This window comes from Herpailurus yagouaroundi, unplaced genomic scaffold (assembly GCF_014898765.1).
Source record: "Herpailurus yagouaroundi ecotype Mexico unplaced genomic scaffold, PumYag 163, whole genome shotgun sequence".
Classification (NCBI taxonomy): Eukaryota; Metazoa; Chordata; class Mammalia; order Carnivora; family Felidae; genus Herpailurus; species Herpailurus yagouaroundi.
The window spans coordinates 57,885,892-57,898,854 of NW_024412404.1; the positions used below are offsets into that span (position 1 = coordinate 57,885,892).

A 12,963-nucleotide genomic window follows, 5' to 3' on the forward strand; every position below is an offset into this window, starting at 1 on the left:
TACGGTGAAAGAGAGAAAAATACCTGAGTGACAAAGAATAAATCTTTGTTAATTGACCACTGAAACTTTATAACATGCCAGTCCCTCCTCTGGACATAATAATATGTTGGCTCGTAAGAGATCTACAACTTTTGCTCTGACATAGCAAAGGCCATAAAAAACGTCCAGCGAGCATGTCTACAGGCTCAGTAAATACGCATCCCGGGGATCAGAAGGAGACCAGGTTCTTAAATTACACCTATAAATTAATCAAGCCCAGAGCTGCTGGTTTCCCAGCACACATTGGTCTCCTGAGCATTTCTCCCCAAAAGTGCAGCCGCGCTTGCCACAAAGAACCGTTTCGAAGCTGCTCTCTCAGCAGCAAAATGCCAAGAGGCTCAAATCACAAGGAGTGCCCCGTATTGATCTGGAAATAGCACGTCTCCTGCTCTGGGGCACCCACTCACTCGCAGGGTGTGGAGAACCTTGCCTGCTCCGTCTTAAAATTGAAATCAAAACGTAGCTACCCTTCGTCTAAAATAGCAGTTTCTGAGCCACTCCAAGGGGTCTGGATGGGGAAAGAACGTTCTACAACTTGGAGGACAAGTGAAAACACCAGAGAATGCTTTTCCTAAAGCTCAGCCTCGCTTATTCTCTGACGAGTAGGCAGTGGTCGCTTTTGTTGCATAAATACACACTAAACCAGTTGGCATGAGGTGATCAAAGCCCTCTGAAGTCTGAGGCGCCCATTAGCCTGCTAAAGACCTCGTGCCAATTACAATTAGCAGAAGGAGCGCATTGCCTTGTCAAGACTCTACCTGATGCACTCATCCCAGACGGGACAGATCTAGTAGGGTTCCGAGTTTTGTGTCCCCGAACTTTTCTCCAGCCTCTCGAAATCAGCACAAAGGGAGGTCAGAACTAAAACTGATCAGGAGGAAAAGGCCAGGTTTGGAGGCAAGGCAAGGCAAGGCAACAGGAAGGAAGGAGCACACTTTTAGAAACAGTCCAAGTACCTGTAGCTCTTCCGTCACCTTCCAGAACACAGGAGTGGCCTGGGAGACGGAGCACCCAGAATAACTTTTTAAAAAAGAAAAAAAAAAAAATGCACGTTTGTAGGAGGTCACCAGTTTGTTGCTCTTTCTCTGTCCTCAGCTTAGCTTAGCCTCATTTGCCTCTTGCCTGATTCTGGAAGTCTCGCAGAACTGGGCTGGGTGGGGATCTAGCTTCCTCCAAAACATACACATTTCTCCTACAGAGACACCAAAGTCTGCAGGCCAAGCTCGTCCAGGGAAAGCCCGAGTGTCTCCCCTCCAGAGCCGAAGTCCCTCGGTGACTTCTGGGGGCCGCACCACGTGAAATGCTAGAAGCAAAACACCACTAATTCCTTTGTGCTTGCTCGATGAGGTGGACGGCGGAGTGAAGTTCTGGCCGAGGCTGGGCGGCCTGGGAAGACCAAAGCAGGTGGAGGCAAAGCGCCTTCCCTAATTAATGTCACAGACGGTATCATGTGGCTGGGGGCTAAGTGGCTTCTACCAGCTGGGTGTCAATTTAGGTCTTCTTGGGCGAATTACAGGAGGAGGGCTGTGTGTCATTTACACCCCAAATGTTACCCTGAGCTCTGTGCCTTCCAGAGTGAAACCGGAACGGTAGACGCTCAGGTGACCATAAAGTTATGTCAAAGTTAGATTCAAAAGCGGCCTTCCTGGGCAGCTCAGTCGGTTAAGCGCCCGACTCTCGATTTCGACTCAGGTCCTTACCTCGCGGTTCGTGAGTTTGAGCCCCACACCAGGCTCTGCACCGCCTGCTTGGGATTCTCTCTCCCTCTCTCTCTGCCCCTCCCCTGCTCTCTCTCCCTCAAAATAAATAAACTAAACTAAATTCAAAAATGCCTCTTCTTTAGTTAAAAGGAGACGTGGCTCTGGGATGATGAAAAATTCTGGGGATTAGACGGTGGCGATGGTTGTATAACCACGTGACTGTATTTAACGCCACTCGACTGTACCTTCAAAAGTGGCTAAAATGGTCCATTTCGTTGTTATGCACACCTTGCCACAATTTTTTTTAAAAAAGAGAGAAGCAGCAAAGGTGACGTGATCACAGAGTGAACAAGATCGATTTCTAGGGTCACGGAAAACCTACCTTCTCAGTTAGTTAAGTGTATTTATCTTGTCCCGTTTACTGACAGCTTTTCTCTGCCCTGACACAAAGGACTCCGCACAAGGTCCCTCCCCATCTTGCGCTTGGTTTTCACGCTGATGCAAAACTCAGACGTCAGTCTCCCCAGGCTCGCTCCAGTGGCGCTGGGGTAAACACAGCTGAGCGCGGTCACGCTGGGAGCCACATCACAGAGCCTCAGCACCACGCCACGAGCCATGGGGGGCAGGGGGCTGCGACATCTTTCAGGAATGCCAAGGTTATCAGCCGGAGTCTGCATAGCTGGGTTTCCTCCCTGGGAAGAGTATGACGGCGATGTTTTCTCAAAGTCCACGAATTAAACATACCTTTTGCTGAACTCCCAAAATCAGAGTATCTTCTCTCAAACAGTTTGCAAAGAAGCTAAAAATCAAATCACTGGGGAGTCCCCCAAATACAGCCACGCTCACAGTGAAGCTTTTTATGTCGAAGGTATTTCTGTCGACACCAAAGAGGGCCCGGTTAGTCTACCTCTGGAAATGTGTCCCAGAAAAATGGTCACCTGGGTGGCCAACAAATGGATGTGTGCAAAGCTTGTCACGGTGGCCTCTTCTGTAACGGGAAAACAGCCTAAGTCTCCACCCAGGGGGAAAACGATTAAGTAAATTACACTCTATCCAAGACAGAAGAGCATACGGGTCACTAATAATAATGAAATAATCGATATGTGCAGACACGAGAAGATGTCTACAAAAATAACGTTCGCAGGCTTCATCAACTCTCCTCATTCAAAAGGCCTTAATTTAATTCTAGAGGAAGTCAAGAAAACTCTACCACACTTACCCCTTAGATGTTTTATTTTGCTCCTGGGGTGGTTCCAACAGAAGTAAAAGCTTTCAGCCCATCTGAGCAAACAAGAAATGCCTCCCTTTGGTACAAAGTACACGAAATGATAAAACCTCACTGGTCTTCTTAGAGGCAAACTCAGACACTGAAAATAGAAGGGATTCTGGATACTCCTTGCCGGAAGCATCACCAAAAGAGAAGCTTCCAAAGGGTCACCGAGCTCACGGAAGGCTCCACTTCTCACTTTCTGAGCCAGATGAGATGCCCCACGGCAGCCTGCAACCCTCCCTACCAAACGTTCGGGGATAGTGTCATACATTCTGTTGGTCAGAAGGTAAAATGTAAAGGACTAAATCCTTGACTTTTCTGCCCCGGTCCAGAGCGTAGACTGAACCCGATAAAATGAGGAAGGACTTCCTTTTTCAGAGAAAGCACAACTGCCCAATGGTCCTTCCAGAATAACATCCGATGCCTGTCTGGCGAAATACCACTTTTTCTTTTTGAGGGGAACTATGTCCGGGGCACAATGTGGCCCATCGATCTGCATACTTCTTTGGGATAGAAGTTTGTGTGAGAGAACCCTAGGAGGAGGAGGCTCGGCGAGAAAGAAAGAAAAAGTGTTTCTATCGAGATCCAGGAATCTCCATCGATACCTACCACCTCACTGTGGCACTCTGGGATCTTCTGTGCTGTGACCGTCAACTGACTGTCACCCCGAAGGCCAGCCACAGGCTGCTTTCCCAGACAGGATTAACCAATCTAGAGGGCTCTGCTCAAACCCATGAGGTTCTCGCCTCCTCAACCTCTCTCTTCTCAGAAGGAGAAGCAGGAAATCTTCCCCCTCACAACACCAATACCCCCCACCCAGCCATCTCTTCCCCACCTCCCACCTGCGTTTGATGTCACTAATGGTGGAAAGATGCGACAGGAGCTCTGGAAGCCACCTGTCCCCGTGGAGCCTGCCCTCTAGGTTGGGAGCCCCTTCTTCTTACAACACGGGGTCATTTCTGCCCTGCCCGCCCCTGACTGTGAAAACACACCAAACACAAACTCAGCACACACAGCAGTGGGCTCTTCTCAAGGAAGGGGAGTCCAGAGAGGCACTCGGTGGAGGCAGCATTTAAAACAGGAAGAAATCTGATATTGCCAGATTTACATTTTTTTTTTAAACATTTTTTTTTTCAACGTTTATTTATTTTTGGGACAGAGAGAGAGACAGAGCATGAACGGGGGAGGGGCAGAGAGAGAGGGAGACACAGAATCGGAAACAGGCTCCAGGCTCTGAGCCATCAGCCCAGAGCCCGACGCGGGGCTCGAACTCACGGACCGCGAGATCGTGACCTGGCTAAAGTCGGACGCTTAACCGACTGCGCCACCCAGGCGCCCCTGGATTTACATTTTAATGAGAGTTGACTGTAATACTTCCCAACGGGGGTCTCCTGGTTTAAAAAGGTGACTGGAAATGGAGGCCGTACGGAGTTTGGAGAGAAACCCTGAAGAGGTCCTGCTTCAGAACTTGCTGTGTTGGGGCGCCTGGGTGGCTCCGTCGGTCAAGTGTCCAACTCTCGATTTCGGCTCAGGTCACGACCTGGCGGTTCGGGAGATCGAGCCCTGCGTCCGGATCTGCGCCGACAGCACGGAGCCTGCTTGGGATTCTCTCTCTCTGCCCCTCCCTCTCTTTCTCTCTCAAAATAAATTTTCAAAATTAAAATTAAAAAAGAAAAGAACCTGCCGTGTCAAGAACCACAAACTCCAAATGTTAAGTAACTCGACAAGCCGTTTTTTCCATTATTCTAATTCGGCACACACTGGCGGCACAGTGCGAGCTCATACTGGGCACCGTGACTGGCACCCGTGGACTTACGTCTTCGGGCCGGGACTCCTCGCTGACCCTGGGACAGCAGCAGCTTTCTCCCCACGCCCTGCCCTGCCCTACACTTCCCTCCGGGTACCGTCGAGAGATCCCTCTTCTCACAAAACTCTGTAAGACGGTAACTTGTCTGTAACGCTTCCACATCCTCTTTGCCCACACCATAGACCCAACGCCAAAGGTGAGGCAGGAGATCAAATATTAACCTTCTCCCCCAGCCACCGAAGCCGGGACCCCTGCCAGAACTGAAAGCAATCCACAAGGCTCCCTTCCTCAACTATGGGGCAGAGGGCAACTGATGGCTTGCGAAGAGCATGGCGAAAACACTGACATCACCGCCCACGGTGCCTAGGACGAGCAACTTGTTCCCGGTAGTGGTGCGGCAGGAACGCACTTATTTGCTGGCCGGTATGTTGGGAGTGAGGCGGCTGCCCGCCGACCAGCTTTTGCCCCCTGAAATCCCGGTTGTGAAGCGGGTATAAACACCTGCTCCGTAGTAACCAAAAGCTCATTGAACAGTAGCTCAAAAGCAGTTTTGAAATCTCCGCCCTGGAGGAAAGGAGAGGGGAGGAGGGACCACTCCTTCAACCAGGGCTGCACTGAATACACCTGTCTCGGCCCAGAGATCCAAGAGGAGGTGTGGACCACCTCATGATAGTGACTAAGAGTCAAACCCTATGGTCCTATTATTTAAAAGCACTGCCCCAGGGCGCCTGGGTGGTTCGGTCGGTGAAGCTTCTGACTCTTGAGCTCAGCTCAGGTCATGATCTCACAGTTTCTGGAGTCGAGCCCCACTCAACTCTGCGCTGACGGTGGGGACCCTGCCTGGGATTCTCTCTCCTTTCTCTCTGCCCCTCCCCACTCGCGCTGTGCTCTCCCCACCCCACCCCCCCACAAAGTAAATAAACATAAAAAAATAAATAAATAAAGCACTGCCCCCCTACTACCTCATCCCCCTCCAGGGGGGCTAGGTTTCCACCCCCACTTTACAGACAATGGAACTGAGGCTCAGAGGCTCCTGGACTTCTGACGCCACAGAGCTACCGAAGCTGGAAACGAATGTGAACGTCTCCACCGTGTCATTCCCCGCCGAGGTGCGTCCAGCAAGGGCTGGAGCGTCATGAGGGCTGAGTGGCAACGGGCAGGAAGAAGAGAAGGAAATGCGGCAAAAGGACTGTGCTTCCTACTCAACCCTGCTGGGCTCCATGATTCTACATTAACGAAACAAGCCTACTTATAAGTACAGCGCTCGCTGTGACGTATTACCTGGCATGGCACCCCAGCCCCCTGTCCACAGGGGGCTTTCTATCCCCCTCCGGCGAGATTTCACAACTCTAGAGCTGGCACGCAGGACCAAAGTCAGGGTAGACACCGCGTCTTAAACCCAGACAGAGCAAGAAAAGGAAAGAATCGGTTGGCGGCAAGAGGAATACGGAAAATCAAATGAGGCCTGGCCAGGAAGCGTCTAGGTCAAGATGCTTCAAGTTCAGAACCCCCAGGGGCTCTGTGGGACTGAGGCTGGTGGACGCCCCGGAAATGCACACACGTGGCAACTCAGAAAGTGACAGCCCGGCGTTCAAGGCGCTAAAATCTCCGGGTGCGCTGTTTTGTGTGGTTAATGCCACCTAGGGTCGCCCCTCATCAAACAGAGAAACAAAAGCTTTCGTCTAGGAGCCACGGTGTGGCAGAAAACACGGACAGAGTGTGGTCTTCTGTCAGGAACAAGTGAGCAGGAACGATCCTAATTTTGACAGTTTCGGTAATAACACCAACCAGTTAATCAACGAGGCCACCATTTCATTTACGTAAACGCTACTTTGTTCCCAACCCGAGAAAGATTCCACAGTTCATCCCGGACAAGTGTAAGGGTCCCCTGAGGGACTCGAACCTGCCTCGGTCGCCCTTCTTCTGCTCAGGGATCACACTGGAGGCTTTGTCTTCCCAGGACAGAGGCTGCCCCAAGCAGTAAACAATTTACGCAATTTCTCCTTCTCCCACTGGGGATGGGCCGCCAAAGGCTCAGAGTGCCAGGTGTCAGCCTCAGAGCCAGGCTTATCAGTCAGTGCCTGGAATAACAGACTCTTCATTCCTCCCGAGTACACACCGGAGGGGGGAGGTTAGCACTGGGACAGATTCCTTCAGCTTTCGGGCCCCGTCCCATCACGCCCAGAGCCCAGTTACAGCAGATTTATGTCACGGACTAGTCGACAGCAGCCTTCTGGTCTCCCGCTGAGCAAGTCAGGGCTGGTGAGGTGGCCTCAGTGACCCTCCACCCAGCCAGAGGGATGCTTGGCCGCTGACTGGCTCCCAACTGTCTACTGAGACACTATCTAGCGGTTATAGTGTTCTTGTCCTAGGGGAGGAGAAATCTCTGGAAAGTCAGATAGAGGGTAATCAGCAAATCCAGAGGCACTCACTGTTTCCAACCTCTGCCCCCCAAATGCCCAATGCCAGGTGAAAAGCTCAAAACTTACGGTCTCTGGGATTGCAGAACTGGGACACCCAAAGGGAGAAAAAGTTCGTAACTCAAAGCCAAAGGGTGTCTGAGGAAAGACGAGCAACTCACCCATTTAATACCTTCATCTCTCTCTCTCTCTCTCTCTCTCTGTTATTTTGCAACAGAGCTGAACGTGGGGTGGGGATAACACCAGTACCTTTTCAGAGTCCTGCAGTGGTCCCTGCTGGTCCACACCACAGGACACCAAAAACAGAGACCTCCATGTGTGGTGCTTGGAGCATTAACCTAGGCTTTGAGGACACCGGATGGAGACCCCAGATCTAGGGTTCAGTTCTCGGCAAATAAATGCCTCACCGCCCCCCCCCCACTCCCCAATTTGATGTTCCTCAACTGTAAGAGGGCTGACAGGTGAAGGCAGAGGCCAGCTTGAAGAACCCGGGGCTCTCAAACACCACGATCTTCCTCTGCATCCTGATCAGTCCTGGGACAGCCCTGACGACCATGTTAACCAAAGGTGTAACCCAGCAGGGGCCCCACCTGTTGGTCCCAGCACGGCATTCGGTTTATTTACCAGAAGGTCTGATGGGGTCTAATTAAACCTATTAAAAATGCCCTTTTTTTAAAGTTAACTTTGAAAGACAGAGAGGGAAGTGCAGAGAGAGGGGGAACAGAGACTCCCAAGCAGGCTCTGCCCTGACAGCAGAGAGCCGGATGCGGGGCTCGAACTCATGAGCTGCGAGATCACGGCCTGAGCTGAAGTCAGACGCTCAACTGACTGAGCCACCAGATGCCCCCCAAATGCCCTCTAACCCTCCAAAGAGTCCCGGTTTGAGGGGAGAAAACCAGCATTTGTTGTTGGCCCCAGGATGCCAATTCGGTGTTTTCATCTGTTAACCCAACTGATGCCTCATAACCACTGTCGTGGGTTGAACTATGCCCCACTCCCACCCCTCCAAAAAGAGGAGTCCGTGTCCTAACCCCTGGAGCCTGTGACTCTGACCCTACTTGGAAACAAGGTCCTTGTAATTAACTGAGGGATCTTGAGATGACACTACCCTGTTCCGAGGGCAAGGCCTGAAATCCAGTGACAGGTGACACCTGTGAGCCACAGAGAGGAAGGCCACCGGAAGGCAGAGGCAGACGCCGGAATGACAAGTCACAAGCGGAGAGCTGCTGACGGCCACCAGAAGGCCACCAGAAGCCGGGGAGAGGCGTGAAAACAGATTCCCCCCCCCCCCCCGCCGCCCCCCCTGCACAGTCTCCAGAAGGACCCAACCCCGCTGAAACCAAAGGTTCAGGATGAGTCCGAGGCCACAGCTTCCTGGGGACAGAGGCCCCGCCAGAATCCAGGACTGCGGCGTCCTCCGAGGCGCGATGGCCAAGACCCGCCGGCTCTCTGAGGAGGGCCTGTTTTACTATCGGCACAATTACCCAGAAGCGGTGCTTCACGCTAATTTTCCCCTGCAAGTAAATGGCTGAAAAATAACGGTGTCAATTTTAGTGAGGATCAAGCAAGGCTCCCAAAAGAGCGCCCATAAACGAGAGCCCTTCCCTCACACACGACAATGGCTGGCCACTTCGTGCCCGAGCCACAAGAATGTCACTTAAATTACACGGCTTTTACGTGGAAGTCCTTATGGGGAATGCCGTTCCAAGGAAGGATTTCGATAAAAAGATCTCACCCGTTTTGATGCTTCGTAATATCTGAACCGCAACCCTATGTAGCATAGCAACAAAAGTAAACCCTCGGAGGAGGTGAACGAGAACAGGACTTGACTTTCGCTGGGAAAGAGGCTCCGGTTTTTCCGGGAGACGCGGTCGTGACCGAGAAGCGGTGATCACGGGGTGGAATCCTGCACTTGGGCCGCGGGGCCACCAGAAACTCGTTGTTCGGGCCCGAATTCCCTTTTGTCGCCACTCGCGGAGACGTTCAGAACGACCGCCTGCCAACCCTGTAAGTCTACATGAGACTCTCGAGCTGACTCACTTCTTATTTTATGAGTGCTTCTCAAAGCAATTACTGGGGTTTTGAGCAAAGATGAGAGTATTTCACACCTCCGTCTTTCCTGAAAATGTCTTATACTCCACTGACTTTTGGCTTCTATTTATAAAGAAGGTTCAAGGCTTGGAAAATTATTAGGGGTTGAGCTTTAATGGATATTCCCAACCAGCATTGTGTCATTATTGGCCCACGTTTGGCTGGGCAATCTCCCAAATTTGTGACATAATCGGGCCTTTCTCTGCATTCATTACTCCATACACTCTATGCTCCTCTCTACATCACACCACTGAATCATACGCTCTTTTCAACAAGACTGACTGCCAGGGGATTAACATTAGACAGCACAATTCCATTATTCAGCAGCCCAGTTCAAATCCAACCCTAAAACTGTAAGAGAGATTTCAGGGCTTCACAGAGATGAGCTGCCAGAAAGCTCAAAGGAGAGGTGGGGGGAGAGGGGGCTTTTGAATGTTTTACATAACAACTCAACCTAAAACCTGCTAGGAGCCAGAGCCCGTGGCTGGGGTGGCCAAGCTGACGAGGGGGGGGGGGGGGGATTCCTGGAATGGTCCCCGACCGATCCCAATGAACAATCTGTAGGCCTACACAGCCATGAGCCCCGCGGATCGCTACAGCACAATTATTTTATTCGCACGATAAACTGCTTGTTTCAAAATTAGGCTTTGAGAACTTTTAGCCCCCGAACCTTCTTTCCTTAAATAGAAACACTTTCGTGTCAAATTCAGGAGATGTGAGGCCCGATGTGAATTCCACGTTGTGTGCTTAACCAACAGATTTACGGCACGTCGATGCCAAAATAAATGTTCACCATTTTCGTCCCATATTTGAGCGTTACTTCTTTGTGTTTGATTTGTAAAATATCTGTACGTAGTAACTCCCACTAAGAAAGCTTCCACGAGTCTCTGTGTGAGAAAAGAGGGTTCTGGAACTCAGTCTTTTATGAATGCCCACAGGAGCAACATTATGTGAAAGCAACCAAATTTCACAGTAAGGCTTCTGAAGGACAAGAACTTTTTTCACTGAGTCCTTACATACACATGGAAATAAAGACGATCTCATGCTTTCCTAGGGGGAGTTCCTTCTGGATTTAATTTAACTTGATAGAAAATCTAAATGGCTTCTGTTTCATTTTCAGTTAACCTAAAACTTCCATTAGCCAAAATCTATGAAATGTGGTTAGTCAAGCTTTTGGAAGGTTTCTTAATGGTTCTTTGGGCAATTCAGGTATCTGTGGGGCCTCTCTTCAAGGAGTTTATAGTTTACTGAAGGAGAAGAAATGCCCACATATGAAATAATACTAGGGACACACGCCTAGAAAATGATGGAGGAAAGCCTTCGTTCATAGACACGGTGGCGGGGCAGGAGTCTGTGGAGAAACAAAGGGTCACGTTAAGGCAAAAATCAATCAAGGTGAGCTTGGACCTGAGGCCTTGGGAGCTGGCAATCTGCAAGTGGAGAAGGGCGAACTGGTTAGCTGACCCCCAGCCAGGTCAGGTGGTGATGCCGTGAGTCAGGGTGGAGGACAAGGCAGAGCAAAAGATGGGTCGTGCCAAAGAAGGGATCTTAGCCCACCATCCCTGCAACAAGGAGACACATCCTAGGTATCTCCAGTCCTCCAACAAGACAGAGAAACACCCTTCCTTTATCAGTTACAACAAAACCCATCATAAAGGGCAAGATAGGAAGACATCTGAATTCCTGGACAACAGCCTATCGATCTTAAGACATCTAATTAAAGTAGCCTACCTATCTGAGCACTTAGATAAAAAGGAATTTACAAGCCCGTATACACAGTTCCCTTTCCACGGGAGCTGAACCCACAGTAGAGCACTGAATGACCTTCTTCTGATGGAAGTAAAGGGCCCCTGGACACTATCCTTCCTCCAGCCAGCTAGAAGTTCAGTCATCACAATACCTTTTCCTTTACTCTTTAGCCAGCATTGCCCAATTGCCCTTCGTTGGATAATGCTGCCTCCCTTTTGAAAACCAAGCTCTCCTAGCGCGTATCTGTACCCTTTCCCTGAACACACGAACGTTCTTAAGAGTAATGCCGGCTTTCAGAGTGTCAACACATTTCACACCACATCCATTTCACCCAAAACGGTGCCAGGGAACCAAGAGGATCACACAAAATACGTAAAACATGGCTAATCGGGAAACAGGAACATCGTCAAATGATGGAAGAATCCTTCTCAAACAACAGCTTACATTCAGAAAGAAGGAAAACGAACCAACGGTTTCTCTCCTTAAACCATGGGGAGAAACCAGACTCACTTTCGCGGGGTTAAATGAGTCACGCTGTAGCAGGCGGGCGTAGAGCTGTCCCTCGGGGAGAAGCAAACTCACCAACAACATCAAGGTGGTACGTGTGATTGATAGAGCCATACTCGTTCTCCACCACACAGGTATAATTGCCTTTGTCAGATGGGACCACGCTCTCCATAATAAGACTCCAGTGCTGGTTCCGTACCTGAGAAGATCAAAGGAAAGGTGGTTATTTAGCAATCTTAGCATAAATTACCAGGTACTCTGCCATCTTGATTTAAAAAGAAGTTGGAGGAGACAAGGAAGGTAGAGAAGAATCACCTGAATTGTCAATTTCCCTCGTACTAAGCACACAGAATGGAGCCAAACGAAAACAATCATTATCGTCATGGTGAATGTCGAGCAAGGGGGATACTGACATGTTCAGATATGCAAGTGTATGGAGCGAGGCTGTCAATGAAGGATGGGTTCCTCCAGGAGCTGCCAAATGGCCAGACCATTGGCCTGCAACAGTATCAGTGCCCCAGAGCAGGGGAGCCGAAAGGTCGCTCATCCACTAGGAAGCCTCAGGCCCCACAGCGCCAAGGAACCATTTAGAGCCAGCACCAATGAGCACCTGCTGTATGCCAGGATTACTGTGCACATTCTGTTCGGCCTCAGCTAATGTGAATTCTCCCAAGGAGCCCACAAGCTAGGTACCGTGCTGCTCCTGGAGCCTTCCAGTCTGAAAACCTGCCATTTCTTCCCCCATCACCCCCAGATGCTGTCTGGAAGTCTCAAGAAGTTTCACCTGGGAACACAGGCCTGTCCCTCCCATCTCTGGCAATGCCTAAATGGATGCTACATGTTCCCGAGAGATATACTCAGAATGCCAAATATGGGAGCAATGAATCCTTAGGAAGCCTAAGTTGTATATCCGTCTGCTTACAAACTCCTTGAGACTTTTCAGAGAGATAAGCGGCACGTGTGAAAATAAGTTATTGTGATTCCCACCCACCGTTCTGTCAACATGCGAACAGACTAGACTCCAACATTCGCACCTGGCTTTTAAAATATTTTAATAGACTCAAACTTTCAAGCAAGCGTGACTTTTCCTTACAAAGAGCCAAAATGCAGATTTCACCTTGCAGGTTTAAGGCTTTAAGGTTTTCCCCCAAATCCAAATCATGTTTTAAAGGCATTTGGGACGAGGCACTCTAGAGAAACGGAGATGGGGGAAAGAAAAAAAAAAAAAAAAAAAAAGCCAGGGCCCTCGTGGTCTTAACTATGATTTCAGGAATTCCAACTGACCTTCTGCATGATTCCCTGAGCGCTGCAAGTGTTTTCTGCCTTAATCACATAAAAACTGCTAATACCAGCGGAGCCTCTGCAAGCACATGAGTGAGT

The 12,963-nt window shown here is 50.0% G+C and overlaps 1 protein-coding gene across 9 annotated transcripts in view; it reads right to left on the minus strand.

Moving 5' to 3' along the window:
• The window catches only part of FGFR2 (fibroblast growth factor receptor 2), a 108,893-nt gene that overhangs the window by 44,440 nt on the left and 51,490 nt on the right, over window positions 1-12,963 (minus strand). For all 9 annotated transcript variants that reach the window (XM_040486633.1, XM_040486639.1, XM_040486635.1 and 6 more), the window contains one exon: window positions 11,659-11,782. In XM_040486633.1, the coding sequence (XP_040342567.1) occupies window positions 11,659-11,782 (124 nt within the window). The remainder of the gene's footprint in view (window positions 1-11,658; window positions 11,783-12,963) is intronic.